The sequence below is a fragment of the Salvia hispanica genome, chromosome 4 (assembly GCF_029641045.1).
Source record: "Salvia hispanica isolate PSC_SH4W2 chromosome 4, Shi_PSC_v1, whole genome shotgun sequence".
NCBI classification, from domain to species: Eukaryota; Viridiplantae; Streptophyta; class Magnoliopsida; order Lamiales; family Lamiaceae; genus Salvia; species Salvia hispanica.
In genome coordinates, this window is record NC_142695.1 from 599,242 (window position 1) to 617,477 (window position 18,236).

General features: G+C 34.5%; 2 protein-coding genes across 2 annotated transcripts; one reads left to right on the top strand and one right to left on the bottom strand.

The window, feature by feature from the left end:
• Positions 1-81: 81 nt before the first annotated feature.
• LOC125192711 (DNA-directed RNA polymerase III subunit 1-like) lies at positions 82-13,713 on the bottom strand. Its single transcript, XM_089057780.1, has 27 exons — positions 13,637-13,713; positions 13,218-13,347; positions 12,314-12,463; positions 12,003-12,180; positions 11,619-11,797; positions 11,393-11,505; positions 10,882-10,984; positions 9,655-9,870; positions 9,436-9,581; positions 9,161-9,302; positions 8,666-8,806; positions 7,783-7,971; positions 6,757-6,952; positions 6,251-6,344; positions 5,783-6,017; positions 5,303-5,494; positions 4,527-4,625; positions 4,137-4,340; positions 3,708-4,034; positions 3,449-3,596; positions 3,196-3,347; positions 2,789-2,947; positions 2,552-2,665; positions 2,338-2,429; positions 1,712-1,916; positions 975-1,177; positions 82-562 (listed from the first exon to the last, which is right to left on the bottom strand). The coding sequence occupies exons 1-27, from the start codon at positions 13,708-13,710 to the stop codon at positions 514-516; spliced, it is 4,230 nt and encodes a 1,409-aa protein (XP_088913906.1). The 5' UTR covers positions 13,711-13,713; the 3' UTR covers positions 82-513.
• A 1,644-nt stretch (positions 13,714-15,357) lies between these two features.
• On the top strand, positions 15,358-16,167 carry LOC125197239 (blue copper protein 1a-like). Its single transcript, XM_048095959.2, has 2 exons — positions 15,358-15,520; positions 15,726-16,167. Exons 1-2 carry the CDS (start codon positions 15,358-15,360, stop codon positions 16,145-16,147), a joined length of 585 nt encoding a protein of 194 aa, XP_047951916.1. The 3' UTR covers positions 16,148-16,167.
• The last annotated feature ends 2,069 nt before the right edge of the window (positions 16,168-18,236 follow it).

The window sequence follows — 18,236 nt, forward strand, 5'->3', positions numbered from 1 at the left end:
AAATAAATTCACAGAGTATAGACTTTTACAATTCAAAAGAGGCATATATCTGCAATGTAGAAATTCAGTCGTAGACATAGGTACAAAAATGGAGCAAAATAATTAGCATTAAAATTTTCTGCACAGCTTCGTTTCAGGGAAATAGTATGATTATCAAAACAAGGCATATATCTGCAATGTAGAAATTCAGTCGTAGACATAGGTACAAAAATGGAGCAAAATAATTAGCATTAAAATTTTCTGCACAGCTTCGTTTCAGGGAAATAGTATGATTATCAAAACATAACTACGGATGTAACCCTCTAAGTCTAAACCAACTCTAAGCCACGGAAAACTTCTAAACCTATGTGCATTCGCCTAAGAAGTCGAACGTGTGACGATCTGATTCCACTAAAGAAGACAACCCACAGATTTCTGCACAATGTGAGCAACTGAAAACTCCACTCCAGCTATATACAGTTTGGAAGATGATTTGCTAACCAAATGGAAATTAAGAAACTCTTTCCCATAATGTCATCGTATAATTGGATCTGGAGCGTACGTCAACTCAACAGTCGGCACACTGCATACATAATAGTCAAAGAATAGCACATCAGTTAACCATATAGTGTGAATCCAAACTGTCATAAACCAATTCAAGATTATAGGTTAACGGACGAGAATGTTAATAAATGGGTCTAACACATCATTGAATATAGATAAATCATGGAAGAAGTTACAGTTGAACGAAATATTTTACAGTCCCACATTTGCTTAAATACAAGTTGTGAATATTTTTTATAACTTCTGTACTGAAATTTCATGTATGCATAAACAAAACCCAAAGGTTTGGACTGCATATGGCATGAGACAGAATGCGTATATGAATGATTTAGTATTTAGCATCATTTTTCATCGTATTTGTATTGATTGATTATTGTTTAGGATAAATTGAAGGATTACGAGTAGAAGAAGCTCATCTACAGAAAACTCACTTTTGCTTCACTTTAAGCATTCCGGTACCAACTTGCATGGGTATGCCCATGATGATGCATTCAGAGACTCCTTCAATCTTATCGACTCTCCCATTCACAGAAGCGTTAAAGAGGTGATCCGCGGTCTTTTCAAATGAAGCGAGCATCAAAACACTGTCTCTCATTTTCTCCACACCAAATCTGGTCATACCCAACACTATACCCTGAAATATAACCAGCATATGCAAAAACAAGGAAATTAGATCATCATAACTTCATGTTTAATGGCATAAACAAATCTAATCATAAAGGAACGAGGAAATCAGCTCATCATTAAAGGCCATCGGAGATGATAGATAAGAAAGATTGATTTGCATATGTTTTTTATGAGAATCAATATATTGACAACAAAACATGGGAGCATCAAGAATTAGCATTTCCTTTATTATATCTTGACATAACTATTTTCACAATTATCCTACTTCCATCATGGTCAGAATTAGGCCATTTCTCCTCTTTCTCCTCATCAAACCCTTTCTAAATAATGTCAAGAAACTCATAATCAAATACACTTTATGCATCATATTTTATGTCGACCACCATATTCATCATATCGAAACATGTGATAGAATTAAAACTGACAAACATAAAAGGTAGGATAAACATTTGAGGCAGTCAGGTGTTCATGCTAGGAAACAAATTATGTCCTTGCGGTCATAAACAAGAAACCATTCCAATTTGAAAGAAAACAAAGTAACCTTGAATGACATTAAGTCAGCCAGAAGCATCATGTGTCGTATGTCTATGGTCATGCCATGGCTTGACATGGTGTAGTGTATCTCATCAATTATTTTCTTCCTTGCAGCTTCAATTCCAAGTACCTGTTGTACTTCCATGATGTTATTACTCACTGTCTTATGAAAATTAATACCTTCAGTGCCCATGACAGACAAAAGACCATTCCTGCACATAAAAACATCATGCTGAAGTTACATGCCTAAAACTATTACATACAAGAACTACGAGACTATCATACTTTTATCAATAGTTTCTGCTACATATCTCATTGGCAGTTCATTATCAAGGAAAAATGAGGAGTTGCTTATAGTTGCATCATCTACAAACACCCAGCTACGCTATCTCCGGTGGTGCTGGGTTTTTTAATTTCACAAACTACAAGTACACATTGAGGCAACAAAATCCAATAATGAAGCCCAATCAGAAAATCAAGTATACCTCCCTCTCAAATTCTGTCACAACAATCTCTACAAAGGGTTTCCCTTATCAAATACTTAATAATCGAGAAAAAGAAAAGAACAAGAGGGGAATTCAAATTAGAGCAGTAAATGCAGAAAAGAAAATATGATGTTTTACTGACACTTACCCCTCTACTAGTAATGTCAACTTTTTGCACGCATTAGGATCTTTTTCTTTTGATTCATTAAGTATTATAGCTCGCTCAATGGACCTGATTCCCTGCCACCCATAGAAAACACCCACGAAAGAAATTAGTAGGGGTCATGAATGAAACTATCAACATGCCAGCCAAATGCCAAAGGTGAAAAGGATATTAAAAAATTAAATTCTGCTAGCTTCACCTTGACTACAACTTTGGCGAGCTTACTCATAAGCTCGTGGAGTTCAAATTGAAGTTTACTTTTATCAGCCGCCAGAGTGACTTCAAGTTTTCGTTCATCCAATACTCTAATTTGCTATAGTTAACATGTAGCAATCAATGATAACAGCGAGAGTTAGGAACAAAAGCAGTAGAAAGAGTAGCATGCCAGTAAATCCATAATAAACACCAATAAAGTGGCAATGCAAGAAATTTGCACCTGCTCTTTCAGTTTTATCTTTGGAGTGGATTTTAGAATTGAATTCTTTACTGAGTACGCATCAATTTGTAGGTGAGCCTCTTTTATTCTACCCATGTCAAGTGTTACAACAACGGATGCTGACATCGATGATTGTGACGTCTTTATGCTCTTGGCTACCTACAGAATACGAAGAAGACCAAGACAACAACTTTAGTAGTTTCTAAATTATAAATCTAGAAAACACATCACAGAATATTTACAAAGCCCAAAAGTAAAAGTTCAATCTATAACAAAGGCCAATTATCTTTTACTTTCAGAGAAAGATCTAAAATGCGGCTGCTAGGCTTTTGAATATATCAAAATTACATTAAATAAGATCTAAAGCATGCACTCACAACCCAATCGATTATCATAAAATCATATACCTGCTCCAGAAGGGTTTTCTCAATACGCCCCTTCACCATTTTAGCTGTTATGTCATTGTTGTTAACCTCCAGATGGGTAGTAATAATGGGTGTCTTGATTTTTTTAGAACCATCAACAATTTCTTTTATCCTAGGAACTCCAAGGGTAACATCTTTTTCAAGATTAAGTTAACAAAACATATCGGAAGAAACCATATCAAAGGTTAGATGAGTAAAATGACGTCACTAGAAAAAAAATCATATTTTAGGATACTCATGCTGGCAACTCCAGCAAAGTGAAAAGTTTTCAATGTCATCTGTGTTCCTGGCTCTCCGATACTCTGAGCTCCAATGGCTCCTATTGCAGTTCCAGCTTCAATTTTCTTGGAATTGTAACGAGATATACAAGTTTCTAGGAAAACCTGAAACCAATAAAATAAAAAGAGGAAGTAGCATGTCAGGATCATACCATGGACCTTGTATGATAAAAGTATGTAGGAATGCTGAGAGAGAACCATGTAGAAGAAAACTACCATTAATTGTCGCTGAGTTATTCCAGATATATTAGATGCAACATTTTCCAGATTACGTCTATCTTCTTCAGAATGTCTCCCTTCACTCAATTTCAGTTTCTTGCAAATTGAGCTAGGCTCCTTCTGCTTAATAAATTTGCTTATTGACTCTGCAAAAGCTGCCAAGCATTCATCTTTATATGCTGTATCTAGCGAAAGAGAAGACTCCGAAGACCCTCCTTCAGGAGTCATGGATGATTTTACGAGTCTTCTCTCAACTGTCTCTTCAACTATTTTCTCAATTTCATCAATAGTTAAACTCTTTTGCTCTGTTGCGGGGCAGGTAGCCTGTCAAAACATAGAACACAAGAAAATGTATAAGTACTTTATCAAAATCCAAACTTGGTCACTTTTCATACAAGATTATTGCAAAACAATCGATCCCAATACCTTGGCTTTCATAAATAATCTTTCAAAGTTCAGCGGGAGCCCACTTTTCTCTTCCATCTGTGCAGGATCCATGGAATCACCACCGTAAGCAAATTGCACAATGCAAGCACTAGCATTTCTCACTGTATTATCATAAAAGACAGATAGGTCCTCCAAAGCCTTCATTAATCTACGAGACATGTAGCCCGTATCGGCTGTTTTGACCTGTAACAGAAAAAAAACTTCTAACTGTCTATGATATTCAGTAAGAGCCCAAGTGGAATGGGGGCTAATTGTTATTATTCAGTAAAGTTGCATAATTCTCAAAATTAGCATTCTGATAAAGATCAAAGTACCCATCACTATCAATCTAATGAGTAAATTCCAGAAAAGAGAGAAATCCACACATACCGCAGTATCGACAAGACCTTCTCTACCACCCATGGTGTGGAAAAAAAATTCAGTCGCACATAAACCAGTGTAGAAGGAATTTTGAACAAAGCCTTTAGCCTGACATTAAGCATAAGATGAAGTTTAGGTAATTTGACCATATCTATCCGCAATGTAAATGTCGAATTAGGAATTACTCAAATTGAATAAGTAAGAGAGGATGCATGAACTTGGTAGAAAATCTTAGTATTAGAATAGTTTTAACTATAAGAAATAAAAAAACCTCAGTAATTCCCAATTGGTACCCTAAAGATGAATAGCATCTTTACATAAGTGATATTTACTGCATCTCCGACAAAAAGTAAATATAGGTGAACAACAAAAGTGGAAGAATAAATGCATGCATGAATATATTGGAGGAAAATCCTAAAGCAGAGAAGAAAATTCCAAGTATTCACAAGGTCAGAGTTCAAGGAGTGCAAATAATTAAGATTGCTGGTTTGAAATATTAACATATACCAATTATGTAGTACTTAGTAATAACTATTTATAGTAGTATAGAATATTTTCTTTGTAAACAGTCTTTAGCAACTAGTACTAATTAGATTTCTCAGGGCTTGGATATGGAAGCAAGTTAAACTTCAAAGGGCTAGTATGTAGAAAATGCATAGGGGTGTGCCACTCCAATCCACTTATAGTGGTATGTAAGCATCCCCAAAGCAACATTTGGTCCTCTATTACTACCGAAAAGCACAAATAAAATTATTAAAAAATAACATAGTAAAAGAGTTGCATACATCTGGGTCTTTTGCTCCTCTTTCGAAATGAGGCAGTGTTCGATCAACAAACCCATTGGGAGCTCTATGACCTCCTACAGATTGCTGACCAACGCAAGCAATCATCTGGCATATATTAATAGGAGAACCCTTCGAACCACACTGGGACATTATTAGAGGGCTATTCCTCCAATTTAAATTCTTCATGCAAACCTACCAAAACAACATCAAGAAAGAGTTAGCACATCAATTGTGCTGGACTACAACAAAAAATACAATGGTAACCATTTTTTGATAAAAGTTATGATTTCACAAGTCTTATCACAAACTGAGCAGAATCTTCTGAGCAGAAACATGCAGGGAAAAAGTAACTTGATGTTTCAAGCAGCTATAATAATGAGAAACCACAAAAGGGACAAATATCCATGTTAGCACACAATAAGACATGATGCTGCGTGGAGCACCAATACTCACAGATGTCAGGGAATACATAAAACTTACATCGGCAGTAGTTTCTCGAATTTTATTAAGTGTCTCAGTTATCTTGGCTTCAAGAGTATCAGCATTATTGCATCCTGGTAACAAGTCCAGGTTTCCAGATTTGTAACTTCTTATGTAATTAGTACAATGACCATACTCATTATCCAGAGTCTTCTTCTTCTCATTGTTTAATGTAGCCCCAGGTTGAACATCATCGATCCCAATTGAAAATCCATGATTTCCTATCCATCGTGCACTATAACATAAATGTAATTAAAGAAATCAACTTTCAATTCCTTCAAGGAAGAATGCGAGTAAACAACTAACAGAATGATTCTAGTTAAGACAGCATGGCCAATAAGAATGATACTAGTGCAGACACATGGTTCATATTGACCATGACGCCATTTTCACGTGATTCTACAATTAGATATTAGGACAAATAAATGCATGAAGCAGAAATTATTTTACATTGCTGATATGTCTCACCTTAACTTTGCCAAGCGATTCATGCAGGTAGCAGCCGCATGTGGACCATAATCCCTGAGAAGAACCGAGTAAATACCGTCCTTATTCCCATTACCTGTTATGATATATGGATGAATAAGCAATTTATCTAACACCAAAAAAAATGAATCTCTCCACTACTAAGTCCCATATCCATAAAGCAAAATCTTTAACTATGGGTCAGCGGTTGGTAGTAATTTTGGGATTCTTTTAATGCCCTGTTTCAGCTTGCAGTCCATATTCAGAGTTTTCCATCAATATAATGAACTGAAAGGATGATGAGTCGCCATTTAAGAAAGATCTTCCTAATAACCAATTGATGATACACATGCAATCTCTTCAGCAGTTAATCTTCACTTTTTGTTATATACCAACATGCCTACAATACAATGCCTATACTGCAAGCGTATGAACTCAAATAGTATAATGCATAATTGAAAAGACGTGTTTCCTTAGACGATTGTAAGATGCAAGCACATGATACTGACCTAATGTGGCCTTTCCAAGCTGCCCGCTGATAAGCTCACTATTGCGAATATACACAAAACCATCCTTGGAACACATAGTTTCTCTAGACTTCCCATAAGACTTTTCTGCTACAGTAAGATTTAAATATACTCTCATTTTTGCATGGGGACGCAATAGCACACTGAATAATTGTTTGCCCGTCCATAGCTCCAGTGGCTACAATGAGATAAATCTAAATCAGATACAAGCATACATCAAACACGTGAGGAAACATGAGAAAATTGTGTAATTATAGCAGCTTTTTAATCTACAAATTGAAGTGACTCTTTAGCAGCAAAGTACAATACAAAACGACTCTAGTCCCAACGATCAACTCGTATCCACAAATCATAGATGTGTCAATGATGATTAAAAGTACGGTTTAAGTTGTAAGCAGCATTAGATCTTAATAAAAGAAAATTAACGTTTGATTTATACAGATTACTGGGTATCACATTCACCAATGCACATGGCGTTAAGGCATCCAATCAAACCTCTCCTCCCACCCAGCAGCACAGCAGTCCCCAATAATAACAAGTAACTGGGAGTGGATAACCTCCTAAATATTAAATCCATAACAGAAAGTAAAAGGTAGAATTCAATCTATCTCTTGCAATTTCTATACTTGTTACCAACTCCTGATCACCTATAAAGCTAAAGGAAAAAAGGGTACCATATATTTACAGACCTTCACCTGAATAGATCTTTTTTTAGCTACATAACTTTGGTTCTAGGTTCTGGTCCTAGATGTTATGAGAAAACAGAAATGAAAAGGTATCAAGTGTATAAAGTAAGTGCACCAGACAACGCAATGCATTTAATGACATATAAGGGCTGCGAAAATCAATTTGGTAAACTTAGTTACAGAGAACATAGATGGATGGGATACAGGAAATAGTTTCACCAAAAAAACCGAAAAGAGTCTAAATGAACACCAGCACATGGATCAATGCAAGAGCAATTCTAGACAATACTCAAAGCACAGTGGCATTATAATGTATGTTTACCTTAACTAATGCTGGAGTTGGCAAATCAATTGGGTCCATGGCATCACCTAAATATGAACACATGAGTGAAAAGGCCGAGCGGTCATAAAATGTGTCTTTTCTTGTTATAAGAAAGGAAGAAGTTAGAAAATCCTGTGTCGATGCAACCAAGATTTCTCCATTTTTCGGAGTGCACAAATTGTTCTGCACCTGCACAGCGTCAACGAAGATCACAACAAAAAACAATGTAAACATAAAGCAGAAAAGCTAATAGATATGTGTTACTTTTTATATTCCTCGTAAATACAGCTTACATGTAAATCATCCATATACCAGTAATTCACAATTTCACAATGATATGACAAAATATGGTTTGGGCCCTAGGTTAATTAGTAGGAAACCAAATATTATTGCACCTTAACTAATATAGCAAGATATTGGACAATTCTATAGCCACCCACCATGTTAACCTCTCAAAACTTAAACACAGAACCCGACTCTCTACTTAAATGTTGCAGACATCCATGGTCACCTTGAATCAGCTTGTATAAGATTTTAGCTAGTAACATTTGCTTTGTATGGAACCACAACTCCAAAAGGTCAGCAATTTAATTTTTACTCCAAGCTACTAACCAGAAATATCAAAAAGGTAGTGCAGCTAACAGAATCTAACGAGAAAGGGCAATGGATAAAAGATAGTACCATTGAGAAAATTATAAACTTCATTCTTATTCAGCATGTTTGCAGAATGTGTGCTGTAACTATTGATAAAATGATTCAAGTAACACTATTCTGTATCGTTAAAAATGCCCAAGTTAATGAGGTGAGGTCAACTATTTTACATGATTATGTCTTATACAATAGTCAAATCAATGAACAAAAGTATTACTATTATTTCACATACCCCCATTAGCATAAGAGCCTCAGTACGGGCCTCTTCTGTTTGTGGTACATGTATGTTCATCTCATCACCATCAAAGTCTGCATTGTATGGATTGCACACTGACTCATTGAATCTCAGTGTGCGCCACGGCATTATCCTTGCCTGAAGAGAACAAAAAAAAATGAAGCATCTGATAACATCTTACTGTTATTATATACTACCTCCGTCCCTTAAAATAGAAACTATTTCCATTTTGGGCCGTCCCTTAAAAACAGAAACTTTTTAAACTTTCTAGTTTAGGGCGTGGACCCCACAATCCACTATCAATACTTCCACTTCTTTTTCTCTTCCTCTCACTTACTTTACCCAATTATCTTTTCCTCTATCTTACTTTACCAATTCTTTCTCTCTTACTTTGCCAATTATTATGCAATAAAAACCGTGCCGTTTCAAAAGTTTCTATTTTTCAAGGACGGAGGTAGTAGTATAATATCAATGTTCACTTGCAGTAAATACCCGATGGGACATGATTGACATTCGGTGCAAACTCGGTTGTCTATTAAATAGAACCACATCTCCATCTTCAAGATGACGATGCACAATGCACCCATACTTCAACTGATCTGCATGATGCTTCCGAGCAGAATACATCAATGATCTGCAGGGAAACCAAGAGCAGTTGGAACTTAAGCCTGCTCCTAAACCAAAAAGGAAGAAAAAAACAAAAAAAAAAGAAAAAGAACTGATAAAGGAAAAGAAAAAAAAAACTTATGAAACCAATAAACACTTACATCTCATGACCATCAGGTGTCCTTAAAAACTTAGCACCAGGGTATTGGGGGCCATTGCGAACACACTGCCGCAATTTCTCAATATTATGATGTGAAACTCGTTCAGGATAAGTCAACATCCCAGCCATTAAAATTGGAATAGCAACCTGTCAGTCAGAAGGTTTGTCACAAAATGTGAAGCAGCTTCAGTATGACAGAAAGACAAGTGAAATACTTTACCTCGGTAATTTTCAAATTTGGATCAGGAGAAATAACTGTCCTGCCAGTAAATTCTACACGCTTTCCGGATAAATTGCAACGAAATCTCCCCTGCTTTCCTTTAAGACGCTGAACAAAACCACTCAATGGTCTTCTAGTACTATTTGCAAGTTCCAACCCACGAACATCACTATTCATATATTGTGCAACCTCCTCTTGCAGATTCTGCCAGTTAACCTGGTTCAACATTTCATGAAAACACTATTAAGAATAAATTCTTCAAAATTGTGTTGATTATTGAGAAAAACCAAGTGGAGCAGTTGGTAAGGTCATTTTAACATGCATAACTATCCATTACTAGAATATCATTAGCCTGCAAGATAGCAGCAAAAGATCTACTCATTTTCTCAAATAATGAAAGGATTTCAAATATATCAAACTAGTCTTCCGCCAATCTAGATACATAGACAAAAACGCACAAAAATTAAACACGTTTGAAAGCACTTGTATATAGATCAGTCATCTTGTCTAAAATCAGTTCCTTATCTGCATCTGGTGTCGTGTTATCATTGAAGATCGCAGACCATTTTCAAACATTGAAGAATTATAACTTCCCACCCTGCAGTTATTGTCCAGTATTATTCAGAATAGAATTCAAATCAACAAAATGTTGAATGCTGATGTGGCTGTTTTAAAAACACCAAATTCTCTGCTAAGACAAGTTCTTAAATTCACTCTTGAATGGAAAAGCAGTCACCACCCATCTGACCAAGAAAAGAGTTCTTAGGAACTGAAGTATGACCATCAGAATCCAGAATGTGTGGATCTAATTTTTTTGAAAACATTAAATGTTCTTGGTTATATCTACTGAGCAAAGGATTAGATGGGAACTTAGTTAACTGGAAAGCCTGACTGAATATGGCAAACAAACTCAAGCTTTACAGTCTTGGAGCAGAAAACAAGAAAATTAAATGCAATGCTCAAGTAAACATGCAGAGAAAGACATATCTGAAATTACAGCTTAAGGCATGCTGGTCTACTACAAGAAACAGTTGATTACCTTTATTCATCACTAATGCCTCATGCATAAAGCATAGTCATAAAACTATAGTTTCTATCAACTTAAGTTGATGACATATGTCGAATCATTGACCAGAAACAATTTTAACCTTTTAAACTTAAAAAATTGAGCAACTCCTTGGAAGAGAGATTACAAAAAAAGGGACCTAAACATAAACAGCATTATACCATGCATCTGTTGCTTTGAGAGTCTGTTTCTGCCATTTCTGAGCGAACACTTGCATTGGCTTGGATGATATATTTTAGTCTCTCTGTGATGTCATTTTCATTACTGCAGAAGCCAAAAGAAAGGTCAGAAATGTGTTGTGGAAGACAAGAGATAATGTACGTGTATGACCTAGACCAAGAAGATCTATGCAGCCTTTTCCAATCTTCATACAATCAATGCTCATTTTTGTTCCTAACTTAATGGGATAAATGCTGCTCTAAAACCAAGAGGCATGGCAAAAGTTCTCTTCAATAACAGAAACCAGGTGATTTATAATTATGATTTACTAAATGTCATTTGAGAATTCAGAGTTATCATCATCATTAGCGGATTGCAAAGTTATTAAAATTTTCAAAAAAAGATGGAAAGATCAAAGGTTCATGCAAACAAATATCAAAGAAAATTGATGTCTCTATTAAAAAAAAAATTAGAAAAAGGCAAGAGAATGTGTGTATCCATGCTCAGGATTACCTCTGTGTTCCACCATCCACAAAAACTGAAGGTCGTATGGAAGTTGGTGGCACAAGAATCCTGGTGACCATAAGCTTTTCAGGTCTATCATTTAGATAAAGCAACTCACAATCCTGATTAAAAATAAAATAGAGATTAACAAGACAATAAACGAATGAATAAATAGATGATGAAAAATATCAGGTATTGCTCTCTTAACCATACTGAAACATAAATGTGGGAGTACCTCATCACGCATATTTGTCAGTAACTCATAGACCCTTTTAGGATCAAGATTTAAAGGCAAGGTCATATTTGCCTTTGTGTGGGAAAGAGCTAATCGGCATTCCTCCAAGCTACAATCAGCACTGTCACCAACTCTAGCACGATCGTGTATGATTGTCATTTGTTTCTTTTTAACCATACCTAAAACAAATTTTTGTTAAAGACATCTTTATGAGGAGAAAATAATAACAATAACAATATTATAATCTGTAATTAAGCTTCTGCAATGTCTTTTAATTCAATTTTAACAACAATCTCATGTTCATAATCATATACATGCACATATTTTTTAACAAGTTTAATCAAATATGCAATAGTGCTGGTTTTTATGAGGTAGGGTACTTACCGTTAATATATCCACATCTGGAGCACACAACAGTGCGCCTAGTTCCTCCCATGCTATTACACCTTTTGACTATTGCTTTCAGTATCTCAATCTTCTTCAAATGCTCAAGTTTAGGACCTCTCATCTTCTTAAGGAAATCTCGCCGCTCTTTTTCTTCAAGGAGTACTATGGAGCATTTCTGTTGGTAGTGAAATGGATTCAGTTTGAGATCAAGTGACAATTTAGACTATTTTTCAGATATCTAGGAATGAGAAGTCTGATTTGATACAATATTACGTTGGGGAAAGAGATAATGACTCGGATTTTGATACCTTGCAAATGCACTTCATTATGTCAACGATCGTACCCAAAAATCCTACATTATATACAGGAAGGGCTAGATTTAAGTATCCACAATGACCTGGGCAGTTCTGAAAATTTCCACCACATGTTTCACATTTACCAAACTTGTTCGGTGGTCCCTGAAATAACAAAATATGACATGTAAATGTAATACACTGTAGTATCGAATGTATCTATGAGCTATGGAACACCATCCCTATCAAATTTCAATACCTCACAGTAAATTTAGATGGACAAAAAAAAGACTTGAATAATATGGTGCTGATAAGAATAAAGAAACTACAAGAATCAAGTTGCAGAAAATCATATACTTTCGTTAAAATGCAAGCTATTCCCACACTTTTTAGTTGCCATAATAGGGAAACAATATCCCAACACTTACAAAGAAGGATAAAGCAATGATCAACCCAAATAAGTATATTTCTGAAAATACAACCACATTGGTCTAACAGGCTAAATATATTTCCAAGATACTATTAACTGGGTGAACATTTATGCATTTACAAGGCACGTGTTATCGAGCCAGCATTATAAAGTAAATGTTAACCTTTATATTTGGACTGAAAGTCATGACATCGAGTTATACAATAACTAATCATCCCATACACAAATGAAATGCTGATTGGTATTTCTCCTATTGGGGGGGTGGGGGGGGCTCATAATTTTCGATAGCAAGAAGCGTTGGAAAGCTGCCAGGTGACTTTTGCCAGGAATATATGCTAAACAGTGACTCAAAAGGCCGCCCAGTTGACAGATAAGAGTAAAAGCTGGGACTTCGAAATTCTACTTATGATCTAGGATGGAAAAGCACAAGTAAACATCCCCATGCATGAATAAGTGACAACTTTGAAGGCAAGAGAAAGAAGATATTACCATATGAGGATCTAATAACCCATTAGCTTCAGGCTTTCTGAGGTCATTGTAGTAAATGCCACGCCAAACTTGAACTTCAGACATTTTTAGTATTTCTTTCTCAGATAGTGTACAGAACTTAATACTTTCTCTGGCAATGACAATAAAATCCAATCAAAAAAATATCCTAAAACATGATAAACTTTTGTAGAATGTCGATACTAAACCAAAATAATATCATATTATCATTTGATTAAACTAAAAGAGAAACTGGTGTCATCAAAAATTGGTAATTTCAAGCATTTCAGACTGTAGCAGATTGTCCAATCTGTCTTAAATTTTATGTCCAGAACACCATATCTCTACACTAAGTATATTTGACATGTCACACTACTTTTAAGAGATCCTAACATAATCTAAGTATAAAGAGAAGAAGTTACATCTTCCGGGGACCGACGTCTTCCACATATGGCTTCTTGGTGAACTGCATACTGCCTTGATCTGTAAGGCTCATCTCCTCCTGTAACGGCCAAAATAAAATGATGGAAATAAGTATATTGATCTTCAAAACTCCAAAGCTGCATATCCATGAACCATATTATTTTCGAATAATCCGTTCCATAGTAGTGGATTCATTTTGCCATTTTTGTACGTTCTATAATAAAATTATTTTCCTTTTTAGTAAAAGTAAACACATTTGCTCTATCTTGCTCAATTCTCTCGTTATCCATCTATCTTTTTTTTATTTCTTACTTTATTCTTCATTTAGTTAACCTACTTTAACAGAGAGGGGGTATTTTTTTGCCCTGAATCACAAGAATCCTAAAGAGTATTTGAAAATTTGCCAAAACTTTGAATCACTAGTGAGGATGAGATAGGTACTTAACTCAATAATACTCCAAATGGTTTTTCGAAAAATAAAGTACGTATCTTTAGATTTATACTAAACTTAAATCCAAAAAATTTTCAAATTTCACTAGTAAAATAAAGTATAGCATAGAAAATATTCTTTTAAGTTTGAGTTTAATGTAAATGGTTAAAGTAAAATCATATTTAACGTGACATTTACACTAAAATAAATTAAATGAGTCTGAATTCAGTATAAATGATTAGAGTAAAATCATATTTGATGTAACGTAGTTGAAGATGCTCTAAGGGCATCTCCAACAATACCCCAAAACCCAGTTGAAAACATCTTCAATCATACCCAAAAACCCATCCCAAAGAGAGCTACCTGATTTATGGAGAATTTGGAGAAACCAGGAAGAAATTTGCCCGACGCACAGAAAGAAAAACGAAAAGTCAGACGTTATTTAAAGGTTTTGGTTTTATTTAGTACACCTAGATAATTGTAGGGCTAATTAAGTGGGCTGATAAATTTATAAAATAGGTATATATAAATGAATTAATTTAATCAGATATGTCCTTTAGGTTTTGGGCGAGATAACTAATTAATTATAATTGAATTTAATAGTATAAATTAGTACAGTAATAATAATTTCTTTTATAATATTTTCTGTCGATTTATACATAAAATATTGCAGGCCAAAATTGTAAAGCAAGGACATTTCCATAATTTTCCTACCATCTACATACAAATCAAGTCGTTTTTCTTTTATTCTAAATATTCCATTCATCAAAATTGCGCCAAACTTGTAAAGCAAGGATATTTCCATAATTTTCCTATCATCTATATACAAATCATGTCGTTTTTCTTTTATTCTTAAAATTCCAGTCATCAAAAAATTATACCATAAAATATAATCAAACCTTCAATGTTTGATTTTATAAATAATAATCTAAACCACTATGCAAAATTTCTAACTAAGGTACAATTAATCAACACAACTTAATACTATGAAATTATAAAAATTTAAGATGCAAATTGTGCAAATCGTCGATCCGGCTGAAGTACATGAGCAGGACAAAAATATTAGCCATTTTAACTAGTCAAGCTTTTGCATATATATGCTAATAATTCTATATTACTATAAGACACTATCAAACATGCGACCTATACTATGTTGTTACTGCTGCTTTTGGCCGGCTGCCTACTTTCCCTCACCCTTAAAATGTACTACTATAAATACATTGCTAATACATATGTAACACTACCTCCATAACCAAACTGAGAGAAAATAAAATTGCATTTTGAGTTACAATGGCCTCCAAAGCTTTCTTGCTAGCGGTGATCGTCGTTGCAGCAACCGCAGCCCCTGCTTTCGCAGTCGATTACGTTGTTGGAGACGATGATGGTTGGAAACTCAACGTCAATTACACTGCGTGGGCACAAGACAAAGTGTTCTACGTCGGAGACACAATTAGTACGTTAATTAATTTATTCTACTTTATAAATGTGGAGTATGGAGCATGAAAGGAAGTCATCGTGATTACTCGCATATAGTATTTCCTAACAATAAATTCATCAGTCATGCTATTTTGAAATTTATATTGTCACATACTAGCATTTACATACAACTGAACATGGAACAGAGGGAGTAATATTTTATTAGTACCACTTTTGTTCAGCTTTCAAGTATGCCGTGGGAGTTCATAATGTGTACAAAGTGAACGGAAGCGACTTCAAATCATGCACGGTGCCACAGCCGGGGGAGTCTCTAAGAAGCGGAAATGACAAAATTACCCTCGCGACCCCCGGGAGAAAGTGGTACCTATGCGGTGTTGGCAATGGCACACACTGTGAGAGCGGGATGAGGCTAGTCATTACCGTCTTTTCGGGCGCCCCTACTCCTGCTCCTGTTGTTGAACCGTGGCCGATTTCCAATGCTCCTTCCTTTCCGCCCATGTACGCTGCTCCTTCCCGGCCATATTACCCTGCCCCTTCCTTTCCGCCGATGTACGCTGCTCCTTCCCCGTCTCCAGTGTACCGAGCTCCGGCGAAGAAGCCGACGAGCGTTTGGAGCAACTGGAAGCTCAAATTTCACTTTTAAATCCATTTTCATGACATCTCTAAATTTCACTATAAATTTCAATTCTAGCTAGCTACTTTATTTTTCTTGTTTATTTATTTTTTGTTTTGTCTCGTGTCATGCAACTTTATCCGATGAGAGCAAGTGTTGCATCTCAATTCACATGTAGCACCTTTAAATTATTATTTTAATAATTATAAAAATAAAATTTATTAGGATTATCCAGACTTTTCTAATTCCAACTATCTTTCCCCTTACATACATCCAAATACATTGTTGCAGGAGTACAACTTTGTGATCCCCATTTTTCATTTTAAATCTACACTTGTCCCTTTTATATAAGTTATATTAATTCTTGTGATTTGAAAACTGATGAAAACTTGGAAAATAACGAATCATGATGAGGTGCTATTCAAGAAACTAATTACAACTAATTGATAAAACAAAAGAGATGAACAAATGTAGCATGATGAGCAAAGAAAGAAATTAGAGTGCATGCATTGAAAGGGCAAGCAATGTTTCCTCATCCGCCCGCGTGACGAGCCTCTCGTAGCCTAAACGCAACGCCCTCCCGAGCGCTACCCGTCTCACCCGAAACATCAACAGCCGCAGTGCGTCGGCCATGTCCCAGCAGATCTCCCGGAGCGGGCCGTAGGTGAAGCCGAACTTCACCGCGAACGGCCAAAGCAGAGACACCATCAGAAGCGGAGCCGCCCCGCCGAGCTTCGTTAGCGGCAGAACCACCACCGCCAAACCCATCTCTATAAATTAATGCATGGCCTGCTTTTACACACGAGACCAATATATATCGACTATAATATAATGTTTATTTTTGAAATTATTCTGAATCTGGTTACAAGACAAAATTGGTGCCTTTATATTATTCGACTAGGAAATTTCCTTGTAATTTCATGAAAATCGGACTTTCTGAGATCTGGCAGATTTTTGCTTGATTTTATTATACTTTTTTTTTTATTGATTTATAATTTTTATAATTTTAATATTAATTCTTTACATTTCATTTTTACTATTACTTCTGGAAGTACATTCTTAACTAGTACTCCTATATTTAACATTTTAAAGCTATATATTTAAAATCTTCTCATTTTCTTAAATTAAAATTACTAACTAAAAATAAGATATTATTAATGGAGCTTACGATTCTTCATTTTCTTAATTCTTAATATAATTAGTTAATGTACGATATATTAAATAATCTAAAATGAGAAAAAAAATTGATTCATCCAATTACTTTCGTATTAAAAAATACAATAATTTTTTATTTTTGAAACATTATAAAGTTAATTTTCTAAGCATATAGAGTCAAAGTCGTTAGTAGTTGTCAATCAAAATATAAAAAAATATTACATGTGATAAAAGTTAAGAATATTAACACAAAAATACAAAAAATAACGCGAACAAATGATTTATCATAATAACTACTAGAGTACTATTATTTAATCATACAATTCAAATTTGAATAAGAAATTTAACAAAAATAATAATAAACCGACTACAAAAGTACAACATAAAAAAGAAAATAACTCATAATTAAATAATCAACGGATTAGATAAAAATTTATTTAAAAAATAATAATATATGAGGTTATTAAATTATTTTATTATTAAATAATAGTAATTTAAGTATGTATTATAGTAACTAATTTATAATCTAAACTCATGATTTTTAAATAAATAATATAGTATAAAATTAACATAAAAAATATGATATGTAAACAAATAAAAAGTTTCGAGCATGATTGTAGTTTATCTAAAATCAAATCAATAAATATGCATTTAGATAAAGATATTTAATTTGATTTAATATTCCTTAATTAGATTTGTATCCATTTAATATGATATTGAGTAAATTAGTCATAATTAAAAATATATCTATGTAAAATGCCATAAGGATATTATGGACATTATGTTTCTAAATCACAACTCTTTCTGGAATTCATAATATGAAGTCTCCTAAATATATTTATAATACGTGGGAATACAATAATATCCTGCCAAAATATAGTAAATAAAATCTAATAATACCCTAAATAAAAAAATATGGAGAATCAATAAACTATACTATAAAAAAGATAAAGTAAATCAATAT

Bases quoted from the DNA above. Each gene is read 5' to 3' on its own strand.
- LOC125192711 (XM_089057780.1), bottom strand. From the start codon at position 13,710: ATGAGCCTTACAGATCAAGGCAGTATGCAGTTCACCAAGAAGCCATAT. The intron at 3,597-3,707 runs GTAGTTTTCTTC...TATTGGTTTCAG, and splicing joins TAACTCAGCGACAATTAATG to GTTTTCCTAGAAACTTGTAT. The intron at 1,178-1,711 runs GTTACTTTGTTT...GTTATATTTCAG, and splicing joins CTGACTTAATGTCATTCAAG to GGTATAGTGTTGGGTATGAC.
- LOC125197239 (XM_048095959.2), top strand. From the start codon at position 15,358: ATGGCCTCCAAAGCTTTCTTGCTAGCGGTGATCGTCGTTGCAGCAACC. The intron at 15,521-15,725 runs GTACGTTAATTA...ACTTTTGTTCAG, and splicing joins CTACGTCGGAGACACAATTA to CTTTCAAGTATGCCGTGGGA.